Source organism: Sceloporus occidentalis, unplaced genomic scaffold, assembly GCF_023333645.1.
Source record: "Sceloporus occidentalis isolate IW3139 unplaced genomic scaffold, rSceOcc1.0.p SCAF_107, whole genome shotgun sequence".
NCBI lineage: Eukaryota > Metazoa > Chordata > Lepidosauria > Squamata > Phrynosomatidae > Sceloporus > Sceloporus occidentalis.
Window position 1 is genome coordinate 368,345 of NW_028317087.1, and position 18,370 is coordinate 386,714.

Sequence of the window (18,370 nt, forward strand, 5' to 3'; positions counted from 1 at the left end):
TATATTATTTGTAAATCTTGTACGCATTGCGGAATCACTTTGTACCTCTCACACGCCACTGCGCTAATATTTCTTTTCAATATATCATGAGATTCATCATCACCTCTACACTAAATAAAGGTAGAAAAAGCCTTGAATATTCTATGTAAATGTGGTTGGTCTTAAAGCTCCTGAGTGTTTTTGTCGACCTAAGATGAAATTTCTAAAATAATTTTATTTCAAAACAGGTTGTTTTTTTTAAGGAATGAATCGTAAAACTCACCAACTGACCTGAACGTGAGTTACTGATCGTAAAAAACAACCTTTTCAATCTCTTCTCTACTGTCTTAAGTAATTGTTTATAATACAAATAAAACTATATAGACGTGCGTATCTATACATAAATATAATAAAAATGCAGATGGGTTTACGACCTGTTTATACTTCTGAACGAAAGCAAACGTTCGCGTTTAATGCTCATTCTAGTATTTTCATTTCAGGCTACAGAAGTCAGTAGCCTTTTAATTCCATTATACTTTATAGCGGAAAGGTTTGAAGGCTACTATGACAACACAGGAGTCCAGTGGACTTTTGAGATATTTTTTCTAAATACTTAAATTCTGTTGCTTAAGCCTCGGAAGGGTTTACGAAGCTTAGAAAATGACTCCCTTGCACCCCCGAGGCGCATGTTACGAAATTTACAATTTTCTATTAGAAGCGAGCGGAGGATTGAAAACACCAACCAGCTGTTACCATATTACGCTACGTCCCTCAAATACACGGTCTTTTGAGATCACAAAAGCTTTTATGTGTCCAAAACAGCAAATTATGATATAAACTGCATCACCGTGTTTTAATAATTGATCACTGTTCGCAAGCCATTATTCAAAGAGGAGATTTCATTTGTAACATAGACAGACGGATAGAATTTGAGAGAAATAGGGCTTTGAAAAGGAAAATTCAGATTTTGGGAAAGCATAAAGTGAACACCGCTTACCATATTCCGTTGGTCAAGCCAACTAGCTTCCACAGTACTAAAAACATCCTTCACAACACAAGTGACCTCCAAGGGTTCTCCAATCTTGACGAGTTGCCTGGATTTTGTCAGGTATACCGTGGGTAAGGTTTTGTGAGCTGCAATGACCAATAATTGGGTGATTATTGTAATTATTTATGGGTTTATAAAGCGCCATCGTGTTCCGCAGCGCTGTACAAATGGGTGAAGACATAAAACTGTATTAAGTAAAACATATGCCTCTTTAAAAACAAAAGAGCGCTGTCCAAATAGAGGCCCACGAGTTAGACACGACCCCCAAAGCTTATTGCCCTGTAGCCTTTTTGTTCAACAGCCATTGATGACTTATACTATACAGAAAAATGGATTATTTGACTTATTTTGCCATAACTTTATGTTTGAGTCAGTTAACCTTTTTTGTAAAGGTAAAATAAATGACAAAAGAGAGGCTTACTATTCAAAACTTTACCCAGCTTGTACCCCCTATTCTACTAAATTACGTAACTACTTAAGAAGCCAGTGTGATGTATGCCATTCTCTAATAACTCCGGACAACACTGATTTGAGGCATTATCTAAAGTTCTAATCATTGACAAAGCGTTCAGTTACGTACTAATCCCTGTAAATGTACAAACGCTTTGCATTTCACATTTCACTATGTATACAAAACATACCTCGGCATTATAATATATACCGCACAACCTCTATTAAACTTCACCTTTCAGTTTTAAGTGTTAATTATTTAAACCGCAGTAAATACTCGACATTTGTACTACATGTAGCTCAGGCACAGCAGGGCAAAAACATGACTATATATAGTTAGATAACTGAAATATTGTACTAAAAGATGTAAATGTCACTTAGGCGAGATTCAGATCTTGTCTCATTGGTTAAAAATGAACACGAAGGTTACTTATTCTAGTGCACAACATTCATTTGGTGGTGTGTTTTGGAAATAAAAAAAATAAATAAAAGAAAAACTGTAATTTTTATCTGATGCAAATATACTTTACTCAACATCAACCGAATCGGTTTACTTATAACCAACACCTGGCGAGAGAACGCATTTCTGTATTCTTCTTGGCTGAATGTGACATGAGATCATCATCAAGTGTGTTCACAAAACAAAAACCGTCAAACCAGTTTTGTGATCCTGATGACGAAAAAAAGCTATATATTGCCTAATACTTTCAGTCTAGGTTTTACGTATTTCCCCCAATCATGCCAAAGGATTGGGAAAAACATGAATTATATTTCTAAATAAGCGTAACTATAAAACCAACATATTACATACGGTAATTGCCATAAAGCTCATTTTGGTGTGTGTGTGTGTGTGTGGGGGGGGGGGTGTTGGACACTTTGCAAATTGATTAGGTTGAATTATGAATGTAGCCCTATTGTTTGCTTATTAAAACCCTTGTTTTGACAAGAGTAGTTAGATCCCTCAGCTATCTTGCTCCCATTTGCAGTTATATCTTCAGAGAGATAAAGCTGTCTCCATCTATCTATTACAAGTGGGGGAGAATGTGTCGGTCTCATGGGAGGTATTCGGCATCATTAGCACTCAGGGTCACGCTGTAAATGGATAAGTCTGTACTACTCCTGTAGCTGAAAATCATGACTTCATTTAGTGAAGTGAAAGAATAGTCATTTAGCCGGTGGCTTTGGAGAAAAAACAAGCCCATTGTGGTTACGAGCATGTCAGATATCGCACACATAACAAGTATGAACACACCCTATTGGTACCTAAGAAGACTTCAATTCTCTGATGTCTGTATTATGAAGAAGTCTAAGAATGCAAGGTTCTAATGTTTCTTGCTATTTTTTTATTTTTTTTTTAATTAAGAATAAATAACAGGCCAAAAAACTGCTAAAAAATGCTAATGAGTTAATGACAATCTTATTTTCCAAATTAAACATTAAATTCAAGCTATTTTCTGAATAAAACTGACCAAGTAATTCAAAATAATTTGTAAAGTAAATTAAGTTGAACCGTGTGGATGCAAATATATATATATATATATATATATATATATATATATACACACATACGCACCAACAAGCCCAAAACAAGAGTATAAAGATTGATCCATATTTGTAATCTATATAGCAATTCAATTTAAAAATTAGTAACATAATTTCACAGTAGATAGGAACCATTTGGTACATCAAGTCCGCCATGTTTGATCCCTTATCCTTGTAGGCTTATGCCTATCCCATGCACATTTAAATTCCATCACTGTATTAACATCTACACACTCTGTTGGGAGTCTGTTTCACTTCTCTACTACCCTCAGTGAATTAGAACTTACATTTAAGATTTAAACAAATTAAATTACCTGGTTTTACATGCAGTTTAAATTTGGGAGATGTCCTCACAAAGCCGTTTTGCGTGGCAGTGCATACGTAGCAGCCTTTGAAATGCATCTGTACATTTTTAATGGTGATTCCAATCTCAGCGTCTGCAGTATAGGTGAAATCTTTTGGTAGTGGTGAATTATCACATGTTTTTATTCCAAAATCCACAGCATCCGGATCAGCAAGAGGACAAATCCCTCCAGTATCGCTCCCTTCAGGTGCATCAAAATAATTAGGGGTTTCAGAAAATGGGTTTGTTGGGTCTGTAAAACAAATGAATGACGATTAAGTGCATTAGCCTGGATTAAAATTCTTCAGTAAAGTATAATTTTCCTTTGAACGAGCACACCCAGGTATGCTTACTTCTCACCACCCCATCTGCTTACCTACCTATCAACATTTACATATTTACTGGCATGTGTAGGATGTGCATAAAAGAGACAGAACATATATATATATATATATATATATATATATATATATTTGTTTTTGCAATATATGTAGCTACTGTATATGTATTCCCATGTGTCAGCAGCAGAGTAAGGGTATATTACTGTCTAAGATAATCCTTCTGTTTGTAGATTCTACAGGCGTATTTACAAAGACGCAATATTCCGCTTCTGTTAACTCGGAGTAGCAAAGCACCTCGTAACTCATCCATTAATAGTACCCCTTCACTACTAAAAGACAGATCCAAGCTTCATTTCTAATTAAGATAACTGAAATGTACTACAGGACACAAATGAGAAGAAAGGCCAACTTATAATATGATTTCTGACCCCCAGCATTACTTACCTTTCACAAACAAATAGAAGGAGACACTCTCCTGGGTCACCGTATTGGTGCATTTGTATCTTCCGGTGTGTCTGGACTCAGCTTTCCAGTTATAATATGCACGATCAGTGTTACTCCCATTAAACGACTGGGTAACCAAAGATTTTGGTTTCCTTCCAAGCCTATGGTAGGTCCAGCTCACCAGGCTGGAATCTTTGCATATAAAGTGAAAGGGCTGACCAGCAGCAATCGTTGTGACATTCTGGAAATCAACGATTGAGGGAGATGCATCCCCTAAAAATAAATACATTATATTGTTAGTAAAGGGACACTTGAAAATAATGATTGAAGTATTTATTTTTGCTACTATATAGGCTACAAAAGCAAATTAAAGACGCGCCAAATGAAAACACTTCAAACCAGTAATATCCTAACATCACAGTCTACCATACTATAAAACCGATAGCAGATTGATAGCAAATAGAAAAATTCTAATTTATTGGGTAACCAAAACTTAATGCCACAGTAAATAATTAGTAGATTCCATGCCTTCCATAAAGTGCCATGTTTTCTCAGGTCTACGGATGGTGAAACACTCAAATTTGGTGGTTCAAGTCTGAATAATACATATAATGTTTACAGGTGACCTTTTTTACCAATGAAGAAACATTTGGTTTACTTTGGGAAGAGTACCTTATATACATAGAGCCAAAATATATAGTCCAAGGGCCATGCAAGAAATGTAACGATAAAAATACAAGCTGAGCTACAGAAGCACGTAATAAAATGTATTTATTTAATATCTGTGACCTTGTTTAAAGCTCATATTCTCATCACGCGCTTTATTTAGTCTGGTTACCATGTTTTGTTCAGGAGATTTGTCCGTTATCTAAAGCTATAAAATCTACATGGAAGAGGAATTGGTGCTTTGACCCCCCCTAGTTCCAGGTTGCACTCCTCAATTACTGACAGACAGGCCAAGCCAGAAACTGAACTTGATCCAAGTTGCCCAGAAGGAGGAGGAAGTTCTATTTTTCTTCCTCTTGGAATAAATGCTCATATCAATGTATGTGTATTTCCATTTTCTGATCGTTCTTGCTGCAACAGCTGTGTATTACTGTGTATATAGGCCGGCCCGGCAGTAGAACGTTGTAGATGAAGAAATGTTAAACACAGCAACATACAATAGCATTCCTTCACATTTAGAACACTCACTTCAAACCAGAATAAAGGCCTGCAGAAGAGCTAGATAAGTAGCTCGGTAAATACATCTTCAAATTAGAAAATATGTTTTCACAGATAGCAGTTCGCAATCTATTTACGTAAGGTCCTGCTGACTCCAAATTTGAAACAAGAGATAATCACCCTTTTGTGCTGAAATGTCAAATAAAAAAGGTTTTTGTAATGATGAAAGGATTCAAAGGTCAACAGTTAATGCCTCCGGCCAAAAGACATTTACGACCAGTAGATGGTCAGCTACCTTTACCTGTTCTAACAAAGTTAGATCTACTTTTGAGATCTACATCTGTATCATGTACGTTGCCAACAAACCTGGATTCAAATATGAAAACGCCACAAAATATGCTTAAATTAAGTTTGTTTGAAGCAACTCTTCAAAATGTTATAAAACTGTGGGAAAATGTTAAAATACAGAGATTCTGACACAAAATTGTAGGAATTTTTATCACTACAGTACCTAAAGAAATGCTCCTGCTGATTGGATCATTCTACTGGTTGCCATGGTAATAAGATTACTTTTCTAACTCTAGAATGACTTCTTATCCATAAACCTGATGTATTCTCATCCCCCGACTAGCTAAACATGTATTGCAGTCTTGTATGGTATTGATTGAATACTTATTTTATGATGGCATCAGAAGAGACGAAATACTTGGTAATAATAATAATATTTATATATGAGCATAAATCCTTGGTGTGCCCTTTTATACTTTTTATACTCTTCTCACTTTTATATACATTGAATTTGTTTTGAAGATGCTCCCAGCTCTGGGCTGTTTAGACCATTCAACGTTTCCACAACGCTTAAACAATGGGTTTTAAAAAACCTGGAAAGACCTGAAAAACCCTGCCTCCCGTCACTGGTTTGGCATGTTGCCCACTCCATAAACTGTCTTAACAATAGAAGAAGCATAAACGGGCAGTCACCAAAAAGCAGGAGGACTGTTGCTAAAATTACAACAGGGGAAACGATTTGCCTTTTAAATTAGTTATTATATTCAGTTCCGGGATTTAATGATGAATTCAAGCGTCTGGTTCGCTCATTTCTAACTGTAAAAGCAAATAACCAGTATTCCAAGCTAAACATACAAACGGTCTAATTTTAGATTAACCTTTTCAGTGCCTGTGGGGTGAACAATGTATTTACACAGCGTAAAGACTGAAAACTCTGCCTTTAGTTCAGGGCTAAGCAACCTGTGTCACTCCGCAGTATATCTTCATGCAGGATAGGTGTGGTGGCCTGCAGAAGATTCGAGGTGTGAGTCAAGTAGTCATATTCTATTGTTACAAGGAATCCGCATCCCTCCATCACTGGAATCCCCAACTAGATATTGATGGACCCAAAACTTTATTCTTTATTAGACTTTATAAGACTTTATTCGTGCTTAATTCACTGTTACAGAGTAGGGATTTATGAATGGTGGCAGTCAAATGGATCCAATAGCCTTTATGAAATTGATGACTTGTTAGAAAGTACAGATATTCTGAATTGAATCAAATAGTAGCATTAAATGGGATATACCAGTGAGGAAAGTTGCAGTTTGGAAGCTAGAGCACTAAATCAGAGGAGAATATCAAGTTCCAGACTGCGTGACCACAGTCCATTCATCCTGAGACTGAAATAAAAACTCAAAGTTCTCAAGTATCTTCATGGGAATTTTGAGGCCACTGAAAAACATTTCTCAAAAATATCTGTATGAACTATTAGTAAAAACAGAATTTTATGTAGTACGTGCTCACGCACGCAAGTATATATCTAAGGACAGTCCACAAGGGCCAGAGTAACAGAGGTTGCCTTCATAGAGGAATGGACCTAACACCCGCCATATCTGTACCGTTTATCCTATATAATGTGAGCTTCAATAATAACGTCGTTACATTTGATAGCTTTGCATATTTAAGTTATTTCACACTATATAGCTGAAGCATTAGCTATACTGCAGAAAAAAGTGATTGCTCAACACATGATGTCAAGTGGAGACAGAAGCATGAAATAAGATTTAATCCGAGTGGCTGCAAACAGAGATTAAGAATAACATTTAAATTGCAAACTGTAGAACAAGCAATTCTTACCGTGCCAATAAAACACAATCTAATAGGTAAACTAAACAGCAACAACAGAATGTGGTATGAAAAATCTACATATATGGAAGGATAAAGAAAATCTAATCCATGCCCAGTGGTATTAGATAAAAGTTGAAAAGTTATACACTGTAAAATTTCTAATAAATGAAAAACTCACATTCCCAACAGGTGTTTTAAGCCGCTAATAAATCGTTAAAGCCCTTGTATAGTTCACTGCTCGGGATTTATTGTTACGAAACTTTATCTGTAGTGACGAGCCCCTCGATTTCACGTTCAAAACGAGTGGTCTCAAATAAAACAAAATGACCACACATGTGGGAAAACACTTTATCTCCGCTTTTCTGAAAGCTTATGGGCAAAATCCATCACAACATCTAAATAGAAGCACATTATACAACATATGGATTTAAAGGTTAACTCTTTGAACAAAAATATACATTAAAATAATATATCACTTGTCCTCAGTTGTTGATATTTAAAGAAAATAAGAGTCCCCGGGTCTTACAGACCCCATTGTACAGCGCTACAGAATATGATAGCGCTATATAAAACCCTAAATAATAATAATATAATTGTTCTCATTTTCAGCCAAAATAAAACATTTCCGCACTTTTTATTGATTACTCCATGTTTATTTACTTAAACATATGGTAAAACAAGCTGCATTTAGGCAGCACTGTTTCGGTATTTATTTTGCTCACTCGTCACGCCTAATTCTGCCTGTGTTGAGACACACCACAATATCACCACAGATTAATTCAACTGTTTGCAAGAGATTAACCATTTATGGCACTCTCGGAGCTAATAAATTGTGCACTACTTTAAAAACAGAAAAAAACAACTATTATTTTTTAATGTCTATTTCAAATATTGTCAATAATGGTAGCGGCCACCGTATGTAAACCTATAATGCAATCAGTCCTTTGTATCCTGTGGCTATACTTTGAATGTCAGGATCTCACAAAAAAATGTATATAAATACTATTATAGAAATCAGGTACATGCAGTGCTTCTCTGGAGCTGAATAATAGTAACTATTTGTCCGTACTCTGCATCTAATAAAAGGTTTTAGATAAGAAAGAACATCTCATATAGGTTTTTATTACTAAATTTTCCTAAATAAAGTGTTGTGCTGTATACGTTTTACTGGGTATCTGGAATTCCTTAGCAGCGTTAGCCTACATGGAAGCCCTAAAATCCCAGAACGCATATCCATATCATGGGCTTGTCAGAAGGACACCTTCGGTATTGATTAACTGGCAAGCAACTAAGTAGCTCTCTCCCACTTTAAGAATTATCAAGAGGGAAACATCGTCCATAAAGACAACACACACTATGATGTGAAACAATCTATCCTGTGATATAATCAGGCGTGCAGGAATTATGTTTCGAAATGCGTGTTGCTTGTTTTGTAGTCATTTTAGTGGGTCTCTTTTGAATAGCACAGGTGGCTCAATCTTGAGTGAGAAGAAACACCTGCACCGATCTGAAAAGTGCGATTTGGTTTAGTAGGATATTTCGTTACGAGGGTCGGTAACCTTTGGCACTCTTGCTTCTGTGTACAGTTTCCAAGGATCGCAACCCTTAGCAGTTTTAATACTGGAACTGAAGCAACCAATCAGTGGCCGGAAGGCACTCCCATCCAAACCAATGGGAGAACTGTCCACATGTCTACTTCAATAGCTCCCATCTGCAGCGCCTGCCAAGCCAACAATGGAGACACAGGTCAATGCATATGGCGGGATCCTGTGGAATCTCCCATGCATTTATAAAGGGGGGACACCACTCAGCTATCATATGTATTAAAGGACGTATCATGGCTGGAGTGCCCCTTTAAGTAGTAAGAAAAGTTACTCTTTAACAAGAACCTATGTCTGCGTAGATATTGGTGACACATTTGTACACAATCATGTGAAAAGCACACATTATTAAGTACATAGTGTGTTGCTTTGAGTTTGCTATGTTTATTTGCTTAAGAACACTGCGTTAAAAATACAGCTTACACACAGGAGGCATTTCTTTCTTTAGACATGTCCCCGTTTGCCGTAAAAATTATAATGTTTGGAGCCATTATCTTCCTGTGGACATAACTGAATAGAACTGGGATAATTCTGTAATAGTCTGTTGGCTTTCAGAATATGCCTTAAATATCTAAAAATCAGCGTGCTTTATGCCACAGACCACACAATCCCATTGTGCTTTAAAACCCAATTAAGGACTATTGTGAAGTGTGAAACAATATGTGTATACAACCATTTCCAAGGCATACTTGTTGAAATGTTGTATTTACGATGTAGTTAACATTGCTAAATTGCTTTATACAATAATAGCAGCAATTTCTACGTTCCGTGGATTTATGTAAACAGTCCTTATGTTATTATAAGTTTATTGTATATTATTCAAGCACTCCCAGGGAGGCCACCGTCAGCAAGTGTATAATGGGCAGAAAAATGGAATCTTTCAAACTCAATGAGCAGATATGCAAAATTCTAGCAGAATTTCTATGTACCCTACTGATTTATATAAAGGGTTTTTAAGATGATGTATGCTCTGCATTTAAATGAGACGTTCCATTTTAGCCTTACTGTTTTTCTTGCTTCTATATTGACGAGCCAGACTGAAGGAATGATAAATGCTACCGTCATCAGATAAAATCAAGAACACTTTTTCATTGAAAAAGTCACAGCGAAAAAAAGCTTTTACAGTAGTTTATATACAGCTGTCCATTATAAACTTTCACGCAGAATTCCAATCGAGGTATACAACTCATTGACATTATCGTAAAGCACTTTGAATAAGGACTTGCGTTGTGATGCCAGTGTTTCTTAACAAAGGACACAGGAGATGTGCTCTTAAGGTACATCGAGTCACTGTCTGGATCGAACAATTGAAAGAAAGCTTAGTAATAGGTATTCACTTGACCAATGTCCCATCTTTTTGTAATGCTTCCGCTGAACAGACTGTCACACACCTGCAAACCAGGTGACATTATTTGACATTCTTTTCTTGAAAGCCTAGTAGGTGGATTCTGTTCTGTAGCGTTCTTAAACCCAGCGTGTTTTCTTATGTCCGTCATACGCCTCATCTATATTTATTGTTTCAATCTATAGATTCATAGCCTTCGTAACCTTTTATAGTAATAAAAGAGGTTTAGTTTTCAGCAAAGTATATAAATGGAGAACACCACAAAAGCTTATATTAACAAAACAATCAACCACAGGTATTAAGGTATTGTTTACGCATGTGTGCATTTATATAAACCAACCCACAAACCAACCGAAACAGTAGTGTTAATCAGAAATACAGTACTGTATATAATCCTCTTGATTCAAAATCAGATACAATTAATCCACAGTACACAAATATAACGTAAAAAGCTAAAGAGGAAGCAACATGTGTACACAAATTCCTAACACAAATGGCCACTAATTTCATAGGAAGGTAACATAATAATAATAGTAACAATAACAATAACACATAACTGAACAGAAACTAAGTATTTGTACATGAAAAATGGGGGTCTCTGCTAGATGACAATATCTGGTGCCAGTAGTAGGCAGAATGTTTTTTTAATGGTAACCATGAAACACAGGTATACAAAGCCGCTGGTTCCATACACTCATGTGGAGGGATTGGATTTTTTTATCTGTAGTTTTTGTGAGTATTTTGCCTATAAAACAAGTCTCGCTCATAAGAGATCAAAATGACACTGCAAAGTCAACTAGCAGCCCGCTACACAAAGAAAATGTAATGGAAGGTATTACCACTCATGGCATACATGGTCCAGCTTGCCAACCACAAATATAATCACAATTATGTCATGAATCATGATATACAGGACATTATCACTGTGACTCAGTGTCCAGCAAGTTAGCACGGGTCTATTGTAGGTCCCCCTAAGTGCCTTCTAGAGTCTTATTTGGACTCCGATTCAAGTCCACGCATTCAACTTGAAGGTATCTCAATGGTTGGACGTGTCTGAACTGTTCGTGGATTTGCTAGGAATCCTGATTAGCAGCTAAAATCCAATTTGCTACGATAAGCAGACACAATTGGATTTGGATTTAACAGGAAACATCAGCGAGCAGAACTCAATCTTCAGAAAACGGCACAAGCCCACGTTCATATGCCATTACCACCGTTTCATCTCTTAGCTGCCCTATTAATTGTGGGGCTATAACCAGAAACAACTATAATTAGGCTATTTTTTTAAATGAAAGACTAACAATTGATTTGCTACTTTTGGTTTCCTAAAATGATTTAAATAAATACAACATAATACAAAAGCTACTTAGGATTAAACAAACTGAAAGACATTTCCCTGGTAATGTGTGCAAGGAATACGTTGCTAGTGATGGGAGGAAGGTTCTTCCAGGATGTTATGAATGCTTCGTTTCCTGATGTCTACTCTATAAGACGAGGTTGGAGGAAATGAGTCAAATTCCTGAATCGTGCCGTGTGGCCAAACGGAAAAATGCAAGGTGTAAAAACCATAAAGGGAATAAGACAAAAATCCTAAATGTTTATTGTAATCACAACACAACTCCTGCCTTAGATTAGCATATATATAAAAACCAGGGCCTTTGTGTGAAGCCTAATAAAAACTTTCGGAACCATTAACAACTGATCAGTCTAAGAGACTTCCTTGGGGTTCTCGTCTTACAAACACAGGTTGATATTACATTGTGACACAGACATACAAAAGCTAGACCAGAGACCATAGGTCGCCAACAGGTAGATCTACTAGTATTAAGATCTACTTCTTCAAGGTTGGCAAGGATCCTACACGATATGAGTCTATGTATGGCTGGCCAGGCCTCATGAGATCAAGGACTAACAAGAGCTAGTCTGTAGCTGGCTGAGCGTCATGAGATCAAAGACCAACAAGAGCTAGAGAACTAAATGTCTACCATGATGAGGGATCTGAAGATCAAATTATAGACACTATCTACTTATACATGTGGTCATAGATATGCAGAAAAAGTAGTACGAACCACTGCTCCGAACATGCTGGTATAATCATGATATAGAATAAGTCTAAACAATAGTTCAGTAAGTCTTGTTTACATATACGGAATTTGATTGCGCTATATAAAACAATAAATAATAATAATAATATTCAATTATTCTAAATACTGCCCCCTATCTGCGTCTCATGTAACTATTTTAGAGGTTGTCAGGTGCTTGCTCACAAAACCTAGTGAAAAACACTTTATTTTTCCCAAGTGAACTGTAAATCAAATCCCTTGTTTTGCATGCTGTCAAAACAATTCTATAAATATGCTTTTTTCATCTTCATTAGGAATCACTAATCATGCAATCAACTGCTACAAAAATGACAGACATGCTGATTACTGGCTGTGGATGCCCGACCTGTTCATCTAACAATCCCTTTGCAAATGCCACAAATAGAACATACGTGTACGGTACAATACATATCGGAGCAGCAGGGGTTAAAACAGTGTTTAATTTTCTAAAGGTCAGAGGGGTAAAATATCCTGAAATGGAGCTCACTTTCCAAGCAGGAATGCCAGATAAGCCATTTAAAAAAGGGCAGCTATGACTTCACAATTCCTACAATGACACAATCAATATTATTAAGTGTATGGAGTCCTACGCAGCACCTGCCAAAGGCTACCCCACAGTTAGTAGAAGTTAGAGGAAATTTTATTAAGCCAACGCTGGGAAAGTGAGCCATTTAAACATAAATTAACTTAAATTAAACACAGGTTTAACTTTTTCATCACCAGAGCGGTGTGTTTTATCATATTTCCCAGCTCTCATGCAGATAAATAAACTGCCATAGATAAGACTGTTTAAAGAGAACAGCTGTAAACTGATCAGGGTGGATGTTTACTGCCATGTCATTAATATGGGGGAAAATGAACTAAACTGTGATTAGGCAGATTCCATATACTTTGGAACCTATTTGCCACAGACACAGTAAGCTTATAGCAAAAAGCCTTTCAATGTATAGAGTACAATCAGCGGGCCATCAGTCCTGTATTATTAAATAAAGGTTCTTCCTCTGGTTACTGACTTTTACATTGTAACGTAAGACTTACACACATGTATTTTCTCATAGCCAGACATCTTAGACAATGAGCTTCTGTGTTGGGTCCTTTACCTCTTATCGCACCAAGCTAGTAAAGGATAATGTGAATTGTAGTCAGCAACAGTTGCCAAGGTTAACTATAACATGGAAAATACACAAGAGCCGTATCTTCACACCCTGTGAGTGTTGATGGAGAAGAGTGTACTGTGGCCGCAAGCCATATTAAGAGTTCTGATGACTACAACTCCTAGAATCCTCAGCCAGATGGCACCTCATTCCCATTTTATTTTGGGGCTCCAATGCATGATTTTCTGCCATAAGTACTTATAGCCCTAGAATCAGCTATGTAAGTACAGTTATGTCATAAAGTTTCTGTTTATTAGCACAATACCATTAAAAAACAGGAACACTTGCATATGATTCACGGGCCATAGACTGAAACACACTCACACGTACTGATTACTCCCAAACTGGAATAATGTGAAGTATATGGGTTATTTTAGGTCTAAACTGTGAGGGTTAAATGCTTGTAAATTCCTCTGCATATTTACTGTGAGAGACTGGGATATATACACCGGTTTATAGCAAGCAATTCCCTCTGACAACTCTGCTAATTGCAGACCTTCCACGTTGGTATTATCGTGAATATTACGTGTTTATTAGTTCAAGCGCCACGCAGAAAACTTTGCAGGTTTTTATCTTTCATTTTATGGCTGTATTATCTCTGGCCCCACAGAGTAAATGCAAAACATTAAATAATGCCTTAAAGAGGAAGTTTCATTAAAACATGCAATATTTCTTAACTTGGAGAACAATATTAATAGTGCAGACAGGTTTTCAGTTTCCAAATGAGTGTCACTTGTCATTAAGCATAAGGGTTAATTCATTAGGTGCTCTGCAATTAACTTAATGTAGGAGGTGGAGGGTTTGCAGAATGCTTACTAATCTACAATTGCTGGTCTGGGTTGATTCTTTGCTGGTTGCGATTTGGATTTGGCTCAAGCTTAGCTTGACAGAAATTACATATTACAGGTAAGGCTGCCCTTAAGTTAAGTAACTTCAGGAATGTTTCCGTCAGGTGTATTCAGAGATGCCGTTCAGCCATGTGTGGTGGAACCATAAAATCCATCTATGAAGGCCCAAATTCACCAAAAAGGACTGAGTTGGTGGTTCATAATGTAATGTGGTATATGCAATTTTCTATCACTTTAACTGGCTACAAACTCGTCAAGTTACTGAATAAACCCCAATATGATTTACCTTGAAGTGACAATGGTCTAAGAAGCATGGGACTTCAGGTCAAACAAGTTGACCTTTGCTAAGGGTAAAGAGAATACTGCAAGACACTCATTTTTTGGCACTCATATCTTAAGTTACTTTGAGATGGATATGACTCTTAGTCATCCTAAATGTTTCAAAATGCCCTACATTTGTGTTAATTATTATATCTTCTCCATACTATATCTACTTTGAGGATTTTGTCGTAGACTGCAGTTAAACTGTGTATTTAGTGTTTAGACAACTGCTCCATAATGGCTTGACATAACCTCTTATGTGGTTTATGGAAAAGAGGTGACATTCCTATAACATACATGCAGCAGAAAATGTTCATAGACTCCATGGCAAGTTTACAAGGGAGCTTCCAGAGAATATTTGTTGACTCAGTTTGCAAGTGCAGATAAAGCTGTTTCCCAATCACCCTTGTATTTACTATGCAATGCCTATATAATTGTTGCCACTCAACCGGGATGGGATTTTTTTTTTTCTTCAAAACTAGATAATCCTAGAGATTGGTGAAGCATAAACCACATACCTCAAAATAATTTGTCATGATTTAGATCCTGGAAAGAGTAAGGTTGGGATATCTGAGTTATTATCTGGGCTTCTTTTCCAAAATTGTATCAAAGACCCTGTCCAAAAGGCTTCCTATTAAACCGCCCTCCCGAGATCAACCTTCAAAGATTAGGTAAAACTATTTCAGCACACTGAAGCTACACGGTGAGGATGGACTCCTGAGGTTTTGAGCGCCTATGTGACCCCATCATGATCTATGACTATGTGGGCTTCTATAGACTTCTATTTTCTTACGAACTTGTTGCAAAATCAGCTTCCACAAAGACAACTCCATCTTCTATCTTCCTATTCATAACTGGTCTTTACTAGTTTCTCTAGAAGTCGCCATGACATACATGCCTCTATATCGTGATTCATACATGACATACGCAGCTACTGGTGACATGAATGTGAGGTCCAACCAATATCCCCTTGGAACTTCTACTCCGACACAAAACAGGCAGCATCTCAAAATTAAATGCTTTAGATTGTAAGTTTCTTTGAGTAAGGTTCTCCTCTTTTTTTTTTGTTTCTGTCCAAATCTTTACATTATGCATTGTTATATCCTGTTTACCCATTATAAAGCACTAGGGAATATAATGGTGCTATAAAATCAAATAATAATAATTATTATAATTAAGATGAAATTCACTATATCCTTAAAAAGCTTTTTTCAATGTTTTCTTAACAGCTCTTGAAATGTTTCTTGACATGTTGCTTTTGTTTTCCTAAATTAAGCAATATCATAAATATTTGATACATTTCAATCTGTTGTTACTTCTCTAATCATTACACTGCTGGGTTAACTGCTTATACATATTTTCCATATGAATTCATATTTTATTATGTCTGGCAGTACGCGATGCTCCACAATTCCACGTAGGAAAACCTTTGCATAATTCTCTTTTGAAAGGACGGTAGGGGGCGATTCGTTTTGTTGTTCCACTGTATCTTATCTGCTGTCTTGTAACCTTAACAACTCAACTAAGGTACTTATTTTCGAGCAACCGGTACAAAGAAGTGTCTAAGGTTTCACCAGAGTTTTCATTTAGTTCCACGGCAACCTTTCAAAGCCACCAAACAGCTACAAAAAAATCTAACATGCCTAAGTGCATTTTTTGCTGATTAACCCATTCACCTCCACAGTAAAGCTGGCAAGGTTTTTGGGCAGATCCACACTAAATTACCAAATGCGATGCCTATATGACCCATAGCTATTTTTCAACCAGCAAAGCGACAGCACCATTAAAATATATGAACCAACTTAAATTGTGCCTATAAGTTATTATAGCTTGTTCTTTTTCATTTTATTTGGAAATAATAAAATAACAATAAAAAAAAAAATCCAACCTGTTCTTAAACAAAATGTATGTAACATTGACACAAAAAAAAGCAGAGGAAAAAAAACCAACCCTTTGTACAGCGCTGTGGAATATGATGGCGCTATATAAAACAATAAATAATAACTATAATAATTATAATTAAATTGTTCACAAAATCTAGTTGATTATAAGAGGCAAGGAAAATGTGTTTAGGCTCCCTGCAGACAGAGCTGATTAAGATTTCTTACTCCTCAGTACCTGCAGCAACCTGAAATATTAAAATGAATAATTCCTCTGGCACATGCACAACAGGCGATCGTTACAATATGCAAATAGAAGGGTAAGCAAGAAATCCATTACCAGGATATGGGAGGTTTGTGGTGTTCTCTGTGATTCTGGAAATTCAGAGGGTGCAGTTTGCCCCCCGTATTAAATGCAATTAAGATCAAGATGTGACTGCCGTGTTTTATTGGTCACCCACCACTAAGAGCCCTGCAGCATTCTTATTTAATAACAGCGGCTTGTATTCTTACTACAGAGTAGCTGTTTTAGACGATGCAAACAAACACACACGTTTCACCTGACTTCAATATAATAACTGTTTTCTTGGAACAACAAAGCAGGATTTAACTATTAGCGATAATAATAATACATAACATAATACATTAATCTGATCATAGTCATGATCAGATTAAGTTAGTTTTAAAAGTGACACTTGTATGAGTGATATAGAAAAGTCGTAGTTTTATTGAGGACTATGACATTTAACTCAATGTAGTGTTTTGGGGCGTTTATTTACTACAGTGGCGTGCTATCCGATGTCAATACTCAGCTGGCTTGCAGATCTGTTTCGGGTGTTTTTAATCAAACGTGTATATATTAAGGAGATCATCAAATTAATAGTCTTCAGTAAAGTTAATAAGTAGGGAAACTCTGGCATCGGGGTCACGTTCCTTTATAGAATGTTCGAAAGAATGAATCGCGAAACAAGGAACTCTAAGCAGGTGACACCACCGAAACAACACATCATCGTCAAACACAGAAGGCGACCTCACCGGAGAACGCACACAATGCACAAGGCCATTAGTGATGTATAAACATCTCCAAAGACTCCCATCTCGTGAGTTAGATTAGGGATAGAAAAGAAAAAGTTCATGCTGACCTGTATGTGCCTGATAGGTGAGAAGGAACAGCAAGCAGAACAAATCCCAGCCCATATTGGACGCACAGGAGGATGGCTGTCTCGTAGCTCCCGTGAAAGCTTTCTCTCTCTTTCTGCCTCGTCTTTTGCTCACAAGTTATCACACTGACCTCGTCAAACTGAGCCTGCAAGGTATAGTTCACGCACTCTTCTCTAAGCCACGCCCTGTCCCATTCTCGCAGCTCCAAGCCACGCCCCGTCGGTCTCTAGCCCTCCTCCCTCTTCTGTAAATCTCCGCCCCTCTCCTGGAGCTGCCGCCTGACCCCTTTACCCATTCATCAGCAGCCCCCGCTGCGCACTCGGTAGTGTGTCCGTCTGCATGTGTAAAGACACAAGCACTTTATTGTGGTAGCCCCCAAATGGCAGCCTGTTCCCCCCTTCACTGTCGAGACCATAAATTTGACTATTAGTCTTCCCTAGGGTAAAATTACCTAACACGTGTACTAAAACCTCAAGCAAACCTTCAATAGGGTGTACCCCAATGTATCACAGACAGAATGCCCTTTATT

At 37.0% G+C, this 18,370-nt stretch overlaps 1 protein-coding gene across 1 annotated transcript in view; it reads right to left on the minus strand.

Annotated features, from left to right (window-relative positions):
- LOC149283232 (mast/stem cell growth factor receptor-related protein Kit-like) overlaps positions 1-17,777 on the minus strand; it is a 31,174-nt gene extending 13,397 nt beyond the window's left edge. Inside the window, exons 1-5 of the mRNA XM_089497784.1 lie at positions 17,716-17,777; positions 5,613-5,677; positions 4,148-4,420; positions 3,334-3,615; positions 982-1,113 (exon numbers count right to left, since the gene is read on the minus strand). Coding sequence (XP_089353910.1) covers positions 982-1,113; positions 3,334-3,615; positions 4,148-4,420; positions 5,613-5,677; positions 17,716-17,777 — 814 coding nt within the window. The remainder of the gene's footprint in view (positions 1-981; positions 1,114-3,333; positions 3,616-4,147; positions 4,421-5,612; positions 5,678-17,715) is intronic.
- Positions 17,778-18,370: the final 593 nt, after the last annotated feature.